Genomic DNA, 17,971 nt, shown 5'->3' with positions numbered 1-17,971 from the left:
TAGTTTTCTTTAGTTTGGATGACATGGAAAATAAGGTGGAAAAAAAATATAAAGGAAAGTATTAAAGAAAATATGGTAATATTTTCCCTATTATTTTCCTTAAAAAATGACGAGGAAAATAGGAGAAAAAGAGAAGGGCAAATGGGGGGAAAATTTTATCGGGGGCTCTGTTCACCGCTTCACCTTTCCTTTCCTCTTCATCGGTGGCTATGGCTTCTCACCGTCGTCGACCCTTTCAACGGCCACCACAATCACTCCGATCACCTTCCAGGGCCGAAAACCTACCCTCTTCAGGCACCCGAGTTCCCATGGATGAAGTGCGCTCTTCAAATCAAGTTCTCATTGATGAAATGGATTCTTCAAATCCAGTGAATGTATTCGGATCCATATCTTCAGATCAGGTATGAATTGAACTCCAATCCATCTCATCTTGTGAAAACCCGGAACCCAAGGTAATCGTTCTCTCTTGGGTTCTCTGTTTGGGTTTCTAGGTTGTTTTCGCCTTTCCCGTTTCTTAAATTTCGCCAGAATTTTTCTAAACTTTTCTGGTTTGTTGTTTTCTAGATTTGATATGATTTTTACCCTTGATATTCTGCTAAATGTTACACCGTTTCTTAAATCACCTCAATTGATATCATTCCAAGGGATTCCTAAATGACTCTCTGTATTTCTTGATTTGCTTACATTATGAGTGTAGTTACAGAACTTAAGTTGTACAATAAGCATCAATTGGTAGGCTATGATCATTATGACTCTCTAGGTTGTGATTGGGGTTGTGTTTTCAAATGGGAAGTGGGGATTGTGATTGGGGTTGTGTTTTCAAATGGGAACTGGAATACTCAGGTTTCAAATGGCTGACATATTCTGGTGCAATTAATAACTCGTTAGTATTATGGGTGTCTTACTAGGTTTTTACGTCTCCATTGTTGTAATACTTGTCAATTGTGAAGTTGATCTGAAATGAGTTAGAATGGGACTTGACGAGAACTTTTAACAACTGACCAACTTGATATTCAACTAAGGGGAGATGAGGGTAAATCACATTTGATCAATTATGAGCTTTGTAAAATGAATACCCAAAAAAATTTACATTAAAGATGAATACCAGATACTTGTGGCCTCCAATTTGTAAATACAGTTAGTGGAGAATGTTGCTCATATCACTTACTTTTCCTCCAAGTTATGATTTGTCACATTTTGATCCATATGCGGATCATGTTATTACCTTTCATACAAGTAGGTAGTGAGAGAGGGTGGTAAAGATGCAATTTTCCTAAATTAATGTTTGACAAAGGGGACTGATCAGTTTAAATTGATTGAACCCAGAAATTTCATATTTCAGTCATTTTGTCTGTTGCTTGAGAATTGAGAAAACAGTAGACCCAAGTCAGCTAATGGTCTGCCTCGGACACAGCTATAGGCATTTGCTTATGAATCAAACTTATATACTGTGCAGGGATGAAAGCCAAACCAAACCAAATGAACCCACATTTCTCATTAATTATATTCCCCAACAGAGAAACGTGAATATATCTCACATTTCTCTTTAGATTCATATTTGAATATATCTCATGGTAATTTTGAATATGCATATTTTCCCATGTAAAGATTCTTATTGATAGAACCATGTTAGTATTGGCCCTATTGGGCAATGAGATTGGAATTTTATTTTATTATTCTATATCCTCAAAGGATTGGTTTAGTATGAGTTCTTATATGTAAAAGGGCTCTCTTACCTGGTCATACACTCAGCATTAGGCATTAGGCATGCTCGAAGGAATTAAATCTGAATTTTAACTGAAAAGATTCAAATACAAACATGGGATTTTTCTAGAATTGGAAAGAAAATTTGTGTGATTCATCTGTTAGATGTTTATCAATCTCAATGAAAAATAGGATGGGAAATCTACAGAATTTAACAAACAGTTAAGAATTTAGCACCGACAATTACAAGGACAACTAGTAAGTAACTTCATGATGAAGGAAGAAATACAGAGTGAAGATAAGCATAAATAGGAAAAGGAAAAATGAAACTAGAAAAAGCTGTGGAAAAATTAATGCTGTTTCCTGCAATGAAATACTCTTCTCTTAATGCTATTACAGTTGATTGCTTCTGCTTTCCTTAATATTGGTAGAATTCAGATATTGAGTAATAACTAAATTCCTTTTGGTTCTGGACACAACATGGTTGATTCTGCAAACATGCTTAGGATATCTCTTAAAGCATGCTTAGGATCAGCTTCAAGTTTATAGGGATAACAAAATATTAACTTTAGGTAAAGAAGTGAAAAAGCAATCTTAGCATCCCCCTTCAAGTTTGAAAATACTAACATGTTTTACAATACTAAGTTAAGCATTTAGGATGAGTAATATTATTTGTCATGGTTTAACATAGTATAAGAGCTCTGATTTTTAGTGTCTTCTGTTGTTTTTTTTATCTTTCTAGTCTAGCATGATATTAGAATTTTGGGTTTTTATTATCTTTAATCGGGTACCTATTCATCTGTTTTGTCTGCTTCTACACTTGAAGAATTGATATTTTTTTTATTTATAAAAATCAGATTTTGAGAACTTATCACAAAAAATATGATATTTTCTAAAAATACATTTTATTCTCAGTTATTTTATTTTAAAATTATTTTTTTTAAATATAAAAAATAAATTGAGAACATTTCAAATTTTGAGAACTATTCTTTGAGAACTTTTTAAAAAAAAATTGTTCTTTATGGTGGAGTTTAAGCAGCATTTAAAGAAAATGAAAGACATAAGTATAAAGAAGCTTTATAAAAAAAAATCAAAAAAATATTTACTAGTAATATGTAAGGTGACCAAAACCATAAGGCAACCTTGTTAGTTGATTAAGTTACTAGTAATCCTCATGTCCCATACGTATACATACTATCCCAGTCTTAGTCTCAGTTCTACATCTTCTTGGTGGTTCAGGATACTATCTTTGCAAAATTAACATGTGCTTACTTGGATGCAACAGAGCAGCTTCATAAGAACAACCACATGGGGCCAATATTGAACCTGACCAGTACAAGCTTAGCTTGAAATGCTGAGCCATGTGGTGTCTCCCTTACTTTCCAATCATACACCCCACTTGGGTCCTACCATTTCTTCACATTTCCTCTGTTCGAAAGGACACTGGAATTAGGCTGCTCTATGTTCACTTTTGTTTTTCGAAAGTTTTGTGTGAAAATATGATTAATTTTTTGATTTGATCATATGAATCATCTTCCTCAGTTGTAAATGAAATTATTTTTGCAGAATCAAAGGTTGGTTCTATAAAAATTAAGGCCCATTCAGTTTATCTACCAGAAATACAAAAGAGATAGAAACAAAATAAACACCAAAAATCAAGGCCATGTTTGGGATTGCTTCCTAACATAGTTTTTTTTTTTTTTGTTGCATTTGAACTAAAATAGAGATTCATTTGAACTAAAATAGTGTATGGGTTTTCCATTTCTTTTTACCTAATTTACTTTTCTATTATTTGTGCAGGCAAAGCAAGTTCATCTTGATAAAAATCCGAGTGACCCTTTGGCAGTTGAACGATCTCAGGTAAGTTCACTTCTTTGTCATTCATTCATCATCTTCTTCTTAATGCTCTACTCTCCTTCATTCATCCCAAAACCAAGTGGAGGACCAAGTATTCTTAAGTAATCATGCAAATTTCAGACTGAATAATGAACTTGGAAAGAGTTTCGTTTTGTTATCATGCTTTAAACTAGACATTTCAACTCTAGTAAGGTCTGTTTTACCATAAGTGGTAACTTGTCATTAATTTAACTATCATAAATAGTCATAATCAATCTTAGATTAAATTAATTTAACTATCACATTTCAAGACTGAATAATGACTTTACTAAATCATTCCTCTTACTTTGCTATCATGTAGACTTATAATGAAGAGTGGCAAAGACTTAGAAGATGGGCTGCAACTCAACTCCACACTGCATCTTTTGGCTTGGCCTCTCTCTTCTTCTTTTCTCTTTCTTTTCATATTTAGCAGGCCAAGTTGAGAAAGACTAACAGGCTCTCGTTTGAATTTGTGCATTCCAGATCTGTATAATTCTGGGAGTGATATTGATGATTTTAGCTCCCATTGGTGCCCTGAGGCAGATCATCCTCCAAGCCAAGACCTTCGAAGTGTTCTCATGATGATCTTCCCATTGCAAAGAGGATGGATTTGATTGATTGGCTGAGAAGTTGAATAATGGTGCTTGTCCCAAGAGCCAAATGAAACAGTTGGGTCTCGTCTTAAGAGTTCTATAGTCTTCTGTTCTTTTTATTTGCTTGTACAGTGCTCTGTTAAATATGTCACATCAAATATTAAACACAATGAAGCATATAATAATATATCCTCAAGCCTTATGATTAAATGAAATTATTATTATTATTATTATTATTATTATTATTATTAGTAAATATGTTAGTTTATATCATCACACTCCATTTTAAAATTGATTTTTACATTATATGAACATATTTTATTTTTAAATTTTGATTCCGAAAATCCTTTTGAATTTTTTAAGAGCTTTTTATTAGTTATAAATGTTTTCTTGAAAATAAAAAATAGTTATTACTCGTATGTTTTATTTGTATTACATGAGAAAAATTTTATACACAAATTTTATAATTATTAATAAAAAATAATAGCAGAGACTTTTTATAAGTAATGTTTTATGTCGAAAAATTTACGTTTTTCAATAGTTTTTTTATTGGATTAATTTATTTTATTATTTAACAAATTGATAACCATTTAAGATAAATTGTTGATTTTATTTTCCTTCCATTTTTCCTTAACTTTTTTTTTTGTGGTTAACCAAACAAAAGAAAATAAATTCTTTTTTTTTCCCTTGAATTTTCCATAGATAACCAAACAAGTGAAAAAAATTATATTCCTTTCCTTACCTTTTTCTTTCCTTCCATTTTTCCTTTCCATTTTCTTTCTCTCGTATTTTCCGGGAACCAAACAGAGCCTAAAGCATTCATTTGAAGCTCCAAATAGCCAATGAGGAGATAAAAGCTTAAATTTAGTTGATGTTTGATACATGTTGCTTGTTTTTTTCCTTTTTAAAATATAGAAAATTATAATTTTGAAAGTATTTTTAAAAACATAAAGTAAAGCTTTGAAGGAATCATTTATAAAGGTGCAGGGCATTCGAGGAAGACTCTGAAGGAATTATTGGGAGCACATAGCATGTTTTAACTTTTAAAGGCTGTGGACCCAAACTGCATGAAATGTATGTGGATGAGACTTTGGAAGGGAGAGGCCCATATGGAGTGGCCGAGTTTGATTCCAATAAGGGTGGCTCTTAATGTTTTGATGCTGATTTTGAAATGTGGATGAGACTTTGGAAGGGAGAGGCGCATATGGAGTGGCCGAGTTTGATTCCAATAAGGGTGGCTCTTAATGTTTTGATGCTGATTTTGAAATGTGGATGAGACTTTGGAAGGGAGAGGCGCATATGGAGTGGCCGAGTTTGATTCCAATAAGGGTGACTCTTAATGTTTTGATGCTGATTTTGAAATGTGGATGAGATTTTGGAAGGGAGAGGCCCATATGGAGTGGCCGAGTTTGATTCCAATAAGGGTGGCTCTTAATGTTTTGATGCTGATTTTGAAATGTGGATGAGACTTTGGAAGGGAGAGGCGCATATGGAGTGGCCGAGTTTGATTTCAATAAGGGCGGCTCTGAATGCTTTGATGTTAGGTTTTGACAATGACTTCAATGATGGCTTTTCATTGGAAGGTAGGGTATGTTTGGTTTTCAAAAAAATTGAGGGAAAGAAAATATAAAAAAAAATTAAAAATAAAAACTCCAAATTCCTTTTTCAAATATAGCTTAATGAACAGTATTCAAGTCATCAACATACGCTATAGTAACTGTGAATTCAATTTTTGACTTCTTTATGAAAACAGATGGACCAAATGGGTTATTTACATAGAGTTTGTTCACCATGTGTTTGAATTGGTCCAACTATATAAAAATTCTTGCGGTTTAATTGATAAAACCTTCCCATGTGATGTTTTAACTTTGAAAATTATAATTTTGAAAGTATTTTTAAAAATATAAAGTACAGCTTTGAAGGAATCATTTACGAAGGTGCAGGGCATTCGAGGAAGACTTTGAAGGAGCACATGGCATGTTTTAACTTTTAAAGGCTGTGGACCCAAACTGCATGACAACTTGGCGTGATACCCCTCAGTCCTAATCAAAGAGAGGGTGGTGGTGGTAGGGCCCAGTTTGAATTATTGAACCCATACCATTTTCTAAATTTGCAGAGACGATTTCTGATCATCTCATTTATCTTGGGAGTTGCAAGCGCTGAGCAGTGAGCAGTCATCAACAACTTCAACACCATGGCTGAATCGTTTTTGTTTAGCATTGCAGAAAACGTTGTGGGGAAGATCGGCTCTGTCGCTCTCCAAGAAATTGGCTTAGCATGGGGCGTCAAGACTGAACTGCAAAAGCTGGAAGCCACCTTAACCACTATCAAATCCGTCCTCCTGGATGCTGAGGAGAAGCAGTGGAATGATCGACAGCTACGTGATTGGTTGGGAAAGCTCAAGCATGTGTGCTATGATGTGGAAGATGTGCTCGATGAATTTCAGTACCAAGCTTTGCAGCGCCAAGTGGTGAGTCATGGCAGCCTTAAAACAAAGGTACTTGGCTTCTTTTCATCTTCAAATCCGCTTCCATTTAGCTTTAAAATGGGCCATAGGATCAAGGAGGTGAGGGAGAGGTTGGATGGCATTGCAGCAGATAGGGCTCAATTCAATCTACAGACTTGTATGGAGAGGGCTCCTCTGGTGTACAGGGAGACCACCCACTTTGTGCTTGCTTCCGATGTTATCGGAAGAGATAAGGATAAAGAAAAAGTTTTAGAGCTTTTGATGAATTCAAGTGATGATGCTGAGAGTATTTCAGTCATTCCCATAGTTGGTCTTGGAGGTCTTGGAAAGACTACTCTTGCTAAACTAGTGTATAATGATCCGTGGGTAGTTGGGCATTTTAAGAAAAGAATATGGGTTTGTGTCTCCAATGACTTTGATATGAAAATGGTGATTATAGATATTATTAATTCAATCAAAACTACTGTGGAAGGGGGGAGTGGTACTGGTTTGTTAAAGTATAATGAATTGAATCTGGAGCAATCACAAACTGTTCTTCGTACTACTCTAGGAAATGAAAATTTTTTTCTCGTCTTGGATGATATGTGGAATGAGGATTGCCAAAAATGGATTGAACTCAAAACTTTGTTAATGAATGGTGCAAAGGGCAATAAAATTGTTGTAACAACGCGGGGTCATCCAGTGGCTTCGATCATGGGCACTGTTCAAGCATATATTTTAGAGGGTCTTCCCCATGTCGATTGTCTGTCTGTGTTTCTAAAATGGGCATTTAATGAAGGGCAAGAGAAACAACATCCAAACCTTGTAAAAATTGGGGACGACATTGTAAAGAAGTGCAATGGAGTTCCTTTGGCGGCAAGGACTTTGGGGAGCCTACTTTTCTCAAAATTTGAGCCAAGGGATTGGTTAGATGTGAGAGATAATGACATATGGAAATTAGAACAAAAGGAAGGTGATATTTTACCTGCTTTAAGGTTGAGTTATGAACAATTGCCCTCTTACTTAAAATGTTGCTTTGCATACTGCTCAATTTTTCCCAAGGATTATGTGCTTGATAATGAAAGTTTGGTTTGCATATGGAGCGCAAAAGGGCTCATTGAACCATCCAAAAAGAAGCAAGAGTTGGATGACATCGGAAACAGATATATTAAAGAAATGTTATCAAGATCCTTCTTTCAAGACTTTGAAGATCATCATTATTATTTTACATTTAAAATGCATGATCTGATGCATGATCTTGCATCATTCATATCACAAACTGAGTGCACTCTCATAGATTGTGTAAGCCCAACTGTCTCTAGAATGGTTCGCCATGTGTCATTTAGTTATGATTTGGATGAGAAAGAAATCTTAAGAGTTGTTGGTGAGCTTAACGACATTCGTACAATTTATTTCCCCTTTGTGTTGGAGACATCACGTGGTGAACCATTTCTTAAAGCTTGCATCTCAAGGTTCAAATGCATTAAGATGCTAGATTTAACGGGTTCGAACTTTGACACATTGCCAAATTCTATCAATAATCTAAAGCATCTCAGATTTCTCAACCTCAGTCTGAATAAGAGGATAAAGAAACTTCCAAATTCAGTATGCAAGTTGTTTCATCTGCAAACGTTTTCCCTTCAAGGATGTGAGGGATTCGAGAATCTGCCCAAGGATTTTGGGAACCTCATCAATTTGAGGCAATTAGTGATCACCATGAAACAGAGGGCTTTGACAGGGATAGGACGCCTGGAATCTCTTCGTATTTTAAGGATTTTCGGATGTGAAAATCTAGAATTTCTGCTTCAAGGGACGCAAAGCCTCACTGCCCTTCGGTCATTGCAAATTGGAAGTTGTAGGAGTTTGGAGACTCTGGCACCTAGCATGAAACAACTGCCCTTGTTAGAGCATCTCGTGATTATCGATTGCGAAAGGCTCAATTCACTGGATGGAAATGGGGAAGACCACGTTCCAAGGCTCGGGAATCTACGATTTTTGTTTCTTGGAAATTTACCAAAGTTGGAGGCATTGCCAGAGTGGATGCGCAACCTCACATCCCTTGACAGACTTGTGATTGAAGAATGCCCTCAATTGACTGAAAGATGCAAGAAAACAACAGGGGAGGATTGGCATAAAATCTCTCATGTCTCAGAGATATATATTGATGGCGTCAAAACACCATAAAATTAAGCAAGGTATAAAAATCTCTCATGCACAACATTTAACTAATTAATATATCTTAATTCTTTATAGTGTCCTGACAATTCCCTAATTCCTGTTTCAGGAGATCCACTTAGAGTGATGATGAAGCTTGACATGGATTTGAGCAAGACACATTCTTTTTTCCTTTTTTCCTTTTTGCCTTTCAAGTAAAAGCAGTTTATTCATAAATTGGGGGAGTGTTATTGAACAAAAGTCTGGAATCTATTTATTTTCCGTAAATATAAAGGTTAAGCCACTTCTCTTCAATATTTTACTTGGTATCAGTTTGTTTTGAATTGATGGAAGTGGACTTGTTCAGCCCAAAGAAATGAGGTGATTGATTTTTTATTTTCTTTTCTACTTAAGGTGGTTTTGAAAGCCCAAGACTTGGCTTCATTGTTCCACAGTCATAACCTCAAAAGGCATAAATAAAAGCTTTATGTGTCTAATTTCGATAATTATAAAAAAAAACTGAACAAATTTAAAGCCTTTGAGTTTGGAAATTGTTACACGCATGCTTTCATTTTCCTTGAGCAATCAGTTATTTTTATTATTTATTAGTTTTTGGGTCATGACTTGCAACCCCTGACTTATTAGATGCATATGTTGCTCCTATTATGCATCTCATTTAGTACTTTCAAAAATCAAAAGTGAAAAATAAAAAATAAAAATCATCAAAGTTAAAAAAATAAAAAATAAAAATAAATCTTCTTTCTTTATATTACATAATTATGCAATATCTTTGTTTTTTTATTTACAAGAGAAAAAATTAATATTTATATGTTTGATATTTATAAAAAATTAAAATATTATGTAAAAAATTATTTATGTTTTCTATTTTTATAAATACTAAAACAAAATTTGTATCCAAATGATATCTCAATTATTTATTTTTTTTAACCTATACTAAATTCATTAAAATTTGATTAATTATTTATGTATAATTTTAATATAATTATTTAATTATACTTTTCACAAGTCCATGTGCAGAGTCAGCAAGAATGGAAGATGAATTGTGACAGTTTGTGCAACAGTGGGTTCAAAAGAATCCCCCAAACTGCATTTCGTGCCAGTTTTTAAGCCCATTTTCAAAATTAAAAAAATAAATAAAAAAGAAACAAATTTTAGTCTACACAGTAATTTCACAAAAAATTAAATGTGGAGGGTTGGTAGTTGGTAAGGAAGGCGAATTGGCACGTGATTGAAGAAGGGAGAATTGTATTTTGGGCTCAGTTGGGGCCAAAAATTAACATTTGGTTCATATAACTTTCATAATTGATGGAAATGATATAAGATGTTAAAAGACCAATATATCCTTCAAATTTCTATATATTATCTTTTAAGGATATAAAATAGTGATGGATTAAAATACCTAATGACCTTTCACATAAGCTTTCTTTGTCTTTATTGCACCACTATTTATACAACCATAATAATTCTATTTTAACAATTTGGATTTTTCATTATTTTTAATTTTTTTATAAATAACTCAAAATCAGCATTATTTTCTATTTTAAATTATAAATAAAGAAAAATTATGTTCAAAAACTATTTTAAAAAATACTTTCTAAAAAATGGTAATATGATTTATATTTTTTATGTTTTATTTTTGAAAAAACATTTAATTAAAAAATAAAAACCATTTTTAAAAATAAAAATTGAAAACCTTGTTTAGTACTATTTTTTATATGAAAATAATAAAAAGAATTAAATTCATTTATTATCCATTTTTATTTTTTTCCATTAGTTATTTTAATAATAAAATAAAATAAAAATATAGTATGTTTATAATTAAACAAAGAAATTGATCAATTATATGTTTTTTGTGGGACTATCTTTTACATGAAAAATAATTAAATAACTAAATTATATGTATTTATTACTCTTTTAAATTTTATTTTCTTTATTTATTTTTTGTCTAATAGAAAATTTTAATATATCCATAATTAACAAAGTAATAAATCAATTGTGCACATTTTAATATATTAAAATAAATTACTTTCTAATTTAAATAAATAAAATGAAATAAGTAAATAAATTTGGGGTTATTTTTATTTTTTAACATATCTTATATCAATATTTTTTATGGTTAAATAAATATTTTATTTTTTATTTCTTTAATTCCAAAAATAAAATGAAATAAATAAATAAATTTAGTATTTTCTAACTGATCTTATATTCATATTTCTTATGGTTAAATAAATTTTTTATTCTTTTTTCTTTATTTCCAAAAATAAAAGGAAATAAATAAATAAACCTTGCTTAAATAATAGTTTTTAAGTAATTTCTTTGTCTTATTTTTAATTACATTTTGCATTGAAAATAAAATAAACAACGTTTTATTTGAGTCACTGTATGAGGTATTTACACTAAGTGTACATGACAAATATACTAACTGTATAAGGGTGTACAAGACTATTATTTGTGAAGAATTTTAAGTGATTATGAAAAACTTGTTTGTTTATTTTCCCTAACCGATGATAAATGACATTCCTTACACATATTGGTTAAGCATACATTAATCTCAATGCAAACATGGTTAACCGACCTATTGTCAGATATTCATGAGATGATATATGAAATTTGAGTTATTGTACAAATGTATTACACTAACTGTATAAGACAAATTTATTAATTGTACAAGGGTGTACAAGACTACTTTTTGTTAAGGATTTTAAGTGATTTTGAAAAACTTTGCCATTTTTTTCCACTCAAAGATTTTTTTCCCCACTCAAATTCTCTCACTCAAGAATTGTTTCGAATTTTATTTTTAAATTTCATCATCAAAATTTTGTAATTGCATATTTTGTTTTTTTAGTTTTAGCAATGTTCTTTCTTTCCACTATTTTTTTTTTTTTGTGAAATTTTATCCAAATGAATCTATATTTAAAATTATAATCATATTTATCAAAAAATTTACAAGGATTATCTTTAATTCTTTTAATATATTTATACTCATTTATTTAAAAAATTATAAACTAACTTTTTTTTTGGTAAACATATTCTATTACCTTTCAAGTAAAAAATTAGATAAGTTTGAAAGTCAATAAAAAAAATTAAATACCACTTTCAATAATTTTTAGATAAAATTTTATATAATATATTTCATTTGAAATTTAATTTCTAAAGTTTCACTAAAAAATTTTGTTGACAATTTTCTTGTTGTGAATCAAAATACTTTGCATTAGTCTATCTAGATAAGAAAAATTGTTAATATAATATTAGAACTTCATATCTTAGTTATTTTTTTCAATAAATTTATCTTTTTAAAATTTTTAAAATAAAAACATTAAAAATTAAAAAGCTAAAAGGATATATATATATATATATATATATATATATATATATATATATATATATATATATAATATAGTGAAGTGATAGTCAATTTTTAAAATTTTTAAAATATGGTTAATGTAGAAAATATAAAAAAATAATTAAAAATAAGAGAAAAATATAAATGAAAGGATAATATAAATTTAAAATAAAAAATGAAAATTAAACTATAAGATAAATACAAAAAGATAAAAAATATTTGGATGAAAAATCCTAAATTTTTTATCATTGCTTATAATAGGAACAAAAAGATTCAATATCTTTAAAAATGAAAAACAAAAAAACATTATTGCTTTTTATTTGACATAAAATAGAAATATAGATTGGAAGAAAAAAAAAGTTAGAAATGAGTAATACTTAATAGGGAATAGAAAAGAAAAAAAAAACACAAAAAAATTGAAATTCACACTCACTTGTGCTATGTAAGGGTTAAGGGTATTTTAGGGATTAATGAAGGACAATATCCTTCATCTTAATTTTCATATTTTGTTTGGGTTTTGGGCTTAAATATGCATAATATATGGACCAAATGTTAATTTTTGAGCCCAGTTGGGCCCAAAACACAATACTCCCATTGAAGAATGAGATCAGACAATTGGACTATAGTCATTCATTCGTGCCTGGTTTTACTACTTCCCTATGTTTCTCTTGCTCCTTTCAGAGTCCCCACTTCTATGCGTCTCTCATATTTATTAACGGGAGAATTGTGTTTTCAATCCAATTAGGTTGGATAATTAAGGTAAGGTCCTCCTATCACTCATAATTAAACCCAAAACCCAATGAAAGAGTAGAAATTGAGATGAAGGATATTGTCTTTAAAAAAATCCCTAAAATACCCTTAACTATTAAATGAAAAAAACTAACCAATCACCTCACCTTTCTTATTCTCTCTTTGATCCGTTTACCCTTCTCTCAACTATTTAATAATGGAACCAAGTTAAATCATTTTTCTTCGTCAAATTGAATATGAAATATGGTTAAAAATTATTATTGTCAAATGCATTTTTGAAATGAATAACTTTTAAATACCTTATCAAATATTATTCTTTTTCCAACTTACAGAATATATAATAAATATTTTTTAAATATGTTGAAAACTTACATAATATATAATAAATATTATTCTTTATTTCAAACTTATATTATTTCTCATATATATTAAATAATTTTTAAACGCCTCATAAAATATTAGTATTATTTGTTTGTTCTAACTTGTAAATTATATATCATCAAATATTATTTTTTTCAAATTTATAGAATATATAATAAATACTTTTTAAATACCTCACAAAATATTTTTTTTTTCTAACTTGCAAATTAGACACATGACGTTTATTATTTCTCATATTATTTCGAAAATAATGTAAACACACACGCATATATATATAATCGGCCAAATTAAAGTCTTCAAAATATTCAAATTTTCTCAATTCCAAAATTATCTAATTATTCCCCACACTAATCCTAAATATTTTTTAATAAATATTTAAATATTTAAAACCATTAAAATAAATATTTTCTTATTAAAGCAATTTTTTTCAAAGTAATAAGATAAAAATTATGAAATCTTCAAAACTATAATTACAACAAATATTTTAAATTTTAAAACTAATTTCATAATTTAAATTAATAATTTAAAAAAATAAAAATTTATAAAAATAATTTTTGTTTATTTTTAATTCTATTTAAATATGCTTTTTTTAATCTCTATTGATAACAATGAAATTATGTTTATAAAAGCAAAATAGTACAAATATATATTTCATTTAGTTTACTTATAATGAACAATTCAAACATGATTGATTTTAATTTTATTTCCTATGTGTTAATTTTTGTAGGGAATGTCTTTACGACATAGTTTGGTAAAAAAAAGAAAAAAAACTGTCAATAATCGTCTTAATGTCAAACTCAAGTTGTTTAAAAATCGTACAAAACTTATTAGTAGGAGCTTTGTATACTCTTGTACACTTGACACATTTTCCTTGTACAGTTAGTATAATACCCTTGTACAATGACACAAATTTCATATCTCTCCTAAGTTATATATCTATATAGGTGTATTAATCATATTTTCAATGGTTTAGTTGATAAAATAGTGAATGACTTAGGGTCAATTTTTTTTCCCCAAATATCATTATTGGGAAAAATATTGGAATTTTCATGTGATAGTTAAATAAAGTGCATGACATAGGTGTACAATCCTTTGGTGACAAGGAAAATTAAAAAAATGATTTAGAATCGATTGAAATCATTCACAAATGATAATCTTGTACACCTTTGTACAATTAGTACATTTTCCTTATACAGTTAGTATAATACCCTTGTACAATGACACAAATTTCATATTCCTTCTAAGTTATGTGTTCATGTAAGAGTGTTTAACCATATTTCCAATGGTTTAGTTGAGAAGATGGTGGATGACTTAAGATCAAAATTTTTTTCCCCATATATCATTATTGTGGAAAGTATTGGAATTTCCATATGGGAATTAAATAAAGTACATGACATATGTGTATAATTTGTGAGTGAAAAGAAAAATAAAAGAATGCCTCATAATCGATTGTAATATTTCACAAAAGGTAGCCTTGTACACCTTTGTATACTTAGTATATTTCCCTTGTAAAGTTAGTGTAATATAATTGTATAGTGGCACTATAAATGAATAAATGATTTTTTTTTTCATATAAAAAAATAGTACTAAACAAGGTTTTCAATTTTCATTTTTAAAAATAGTTTTTATTTTTTAATTAAACGTATTTTCAAAAAGAGACAATATAGAAAATAAAAATTATTTTTAAAAATAAAAACTAGAAAAATATTTTAAAACCAAACTCAAATATAATCTATTTAATTTTTAACTACTTGTTTTCATTTAAAATAAGTAAATATACCTTTCAACCCTTTTATATAAGAAAAATTCAATTTCTACTATGTATTGATATAATCCACTTCTAAAATTAGGTCATATGAAAACACTTTAATTGAGTACTTAAAATAAAAACTCTTCATCAATCCTCTTTCTTTATTTTATTTTATTTTATTTTAATAAATTTTCAATTAATTCAAATCATTAAAAAAAATTCTTAGTAAACAAATTTGTAACATTTCATATAACTTATTACTAAAAGTCATATTCAAAAACTTATTAAAATAAAGAAGGAAGAACATTAAAAAAAAAATTGAACTTTTTATTTTATAATAGTAAAAAAAAAACTTTAAAATAATTTTTAGCATAAAAGAAATTAAAATAGTGAATATATTTATTTTAAATAGTGTTTTAATCATTAAATTATTTACTTCTAAAATGTAGAAGATAAAAATAAATGTAAAAGATAATTTTTATTTATTTAAATTAATATTTTTTTAGAAAGTATTTTCCAAAATAGTCTTTGAAGCATTAATATAATTTTTGTTTATTTATAATTTAAAAATAAAAAATAATGTTGATTTTTCAATTATTTATAAAAGAGTTTAAACAAATAATGAAAAATCTAAAAATAGTTAAATAAGAAAGAATAGTGGCACGTGAAGAGTGGTAGAATAAAGACCAAATTAAGTCAAATGGATATTTTTGTCAATTACTATCTCATATCCTTGTAATCAATTATGGGTGTTTGGAGGACTTTACCTTAATTATCAAGCCTATGGGTTAAAAACATAATTTTCCCTTTATTAATTTCAAAAGTTAGAAGACAATCATTAAAGTCATAAAAATAATAATAAAAAAATATCTTCATTTTTTATATTATATAATTATGAAACATTTTTATTTTTTATTTTTTATTTTTACTAGAAGGAAATTGATACTATAATGTTTAATATTTATAAAATTTTAAAAAATAATTTAAAAGTTATTTATGTTTTCTATTTTTTAAAAATAGTAAAAAAAATTTATCCAAATAATATTTTAATTATTTATTCTATTTAATTTTTTAATTTATATTAAATTAACTAAAATTTGGTCAATTATTAATGTATATCTTAATAATATGAGTCACTATTAAACGGACTAGGTCTAGTTAATCCTATGATTTTTATGTTGATTAGATCTACCAACACTAACAAGTCCTGGTAGGAATAGAAAGTAACTGCAACCAACCACTCCGCAACTTTCATACCAATGGTAACAATAATATATAAATTTACCAATGGTAAATCTGAAAGACTATGAAATTTGGTTTTCAAATAAATTGAGAATTAAAAATAGATATTATCTTGTTGATAAGTTTCCTAAGAAAAGGGAAACAAATCTCCAATAAAAAAGAGATAATGGATAATATTTTGTTTGTAAGAAGAAAATTTGATAATAAATTTAGAATTAAGCAACTAAGTCATAAAAATTAAAAATTCAATTCCCTATTTTTACCTATTCCTTCAAGGACAAAACGATTGTACATGAGAAAAAAATGTTTCATAAAAAAGAAAAGGTTTCACAAAATTTTTCTATAAGTTTTAGAAATTACAAAAGAACCATATGCGTGTTCTTACCTTTTGACAAAGTTATCTAGGAATAAGTCACTTCAGAGTCTTAATTGATTTTCAAAATAAAAAAAACAATTTCATTGTCTACTTTTAGATTATGATCAAAGTGAAAAAATAAGGGGAAAAGTATTTTTTTTGTAAATTTTTTTTATTTATTTATAATATTGTCTATTTTTACAAGACTTTTTGAAATTTGTGTGTGCAGTGGATTCAAAAGAATCCTTAGATTTCATTTTGTGCCAATGTTTATAAGTCCATTTTTAACATTAAAAAAATTAAAATTTTAGTTTACAATTGTAATTTTAAAAGAAAATTTGAAAATATTAAATTACGAAGAGGCAGTAGGGTAGCAGTTGATTGAGGGTTTTTTTCTAAGGTATTTTGTTTTATTAAAAGGCATACTTTTTCACCAAATATTGAAGTTATATTTGATTCACAAAATATTAAAGAAAGAAAAAATTATTAAAAAAATAGTTTTTATATTTAATTTCATTATAAAAATATATAAAAAATAAAATATAATTAAAATCAATTTAAAATTTATTTATATTTAAATTATTTAATCTCTATATAATAAAAATAACAATTTATTAACTTCAAACTTTTTTTTTTTCATTTTCTTCATCCTATTTTTTTTTTCCTCCATTTCCTTTCACTTATATTTTTCCTCAAAATTTAATTTCCCACGACCAAACCTAGCCTAAGGGTGGGCAGCATGTAAGCAGACAAAATGAGAAGTGAGTGAAAATGAGAGGTTGCAGCCTTTTATTGTCAAACTACTACCATTCGTTTGTGGTTTATTGTCAAAACCTTTTATTGTCTGTGTATGCCGACAAAAACTTTATTTATTTTTAAATTATTTAATTTTTATGTCAAAAGGTTAAAATAAATAAAATAAATTTAAAATAACATATAAAAATAATTTATTCATTTTAAATTTATTTTTTATTTTTTATTTTTCTTTCTAATTTTCTTATCCTATACACGTGCGTTTTCTGTAAAGCACATTCAATAATGATGTTTATGATTCGAAGTGATTTCTGCCTCTTTAGTAGCTTTGGTGCTTTTGGATTTAATTATGTCACCAATCAACTATTGGAAAATTTAAAGAAAATTAGATGACTGAAATTTGAATATAAAGTGTTAAACACAAGTTGGAGGTTTTGTTCTCTAGTCCCAAGACCTTTGCAATTAATTGAGTGGAAAATTAAAAAAATTATATGATTCAACCTTGATTGTCTTAATTAAGCATATGGGAATTGAACATAGAAAACTAGTGTGGACCCCGCATTTCGCATGATGCGTTCTCACTTGATGGCGAAACTCGTTT

At 28.4% G+C, this 17,971-nt stretch overlaps 2 protein-coding genes across 6 annotated transcripts; both read left to right on the top strand.

Annotated features, from left to right (window-relative positions):
- The first annotated feature begins 99 nt into the window (after positions 1 to 99).
- Positions 100 to 4,385, top strand: LOC100251812 (uncharacterized). 5 transcript variants are annotated; one of them, XM_059733686.1, is made up of 4 exons: positions 100 to 401; positions 3,505 to 3,564; positions 3,915 to 3,968; positions 4,066 to 4,385. In XM_059733686.1, the coding sequence occupies exons 1-4, from the start codon at positions 210 to 212 to the stop codon at positions 4,162 to 4,164; spliced, it is 405 nt and encodes a 134-aa protein (XP_059589669.1). In that variant the 5' UTR covers positions 100 to 209; the 3' UTR covers positions 4,165 to 4,385. The 5 variants fall into 5 exon arrangements, with proteins under 5 accessions (XP_059589669.1, XP_059589670.1, XP_010646014.1 ...); XM_059733687.1 differs by having other exon boundaries at positions 101 to 401; positions 3,915 to 3,973; XM_010647709.3 differs by having other exon boundaries at positions 103 to 401; positions 3,902 to 3,968.
- A 1,805-nt stretch (positions 4,386 to 6,190) lies between these two features.
- On the top strand, positions 6,191 to 9,090 carry LOC104878030 (disease resistance protein RGA2). Its single transcript, XM_059733673.1, has 2 exons — positions 6,191 to 8,816; positions 8,906 to 9,090. The coding sequence occupies exon 1, from the start codon at positions 6,370 to 6,372 to the stop codon at positions 8,803 to 8,805; it is 2,436 nt and encodes an 811-aa protein (XP_059589656.1). The 5' UTR covers positions 6,191 to 6,369; the 3' UTR covers positions 8,806 to 8,816; positions 8,906 to 9,090.
- Positions 9,091 to 17,971: the final 8,881 nt, after the last annotated feature.

The sequence above is a fragment of the Vitis vinifera genome, chromosome 16 (assembly GCF_030704535.1).
Source record: "Vitis vinifera cultivar Pinot Noir 40024 chromosome 16, ASM3070453v1".
Taxonomy (NCBI): domain Eukaryota; kingdom Viridiplantae; phylum Streptophyta; class Magnoliopsida; order Vitales; family Vitaceae; genus Vitis; species Vitis vinifera.
This window is presented reverse-complemented; position numbering and strand designations above follow the sequence as displayed.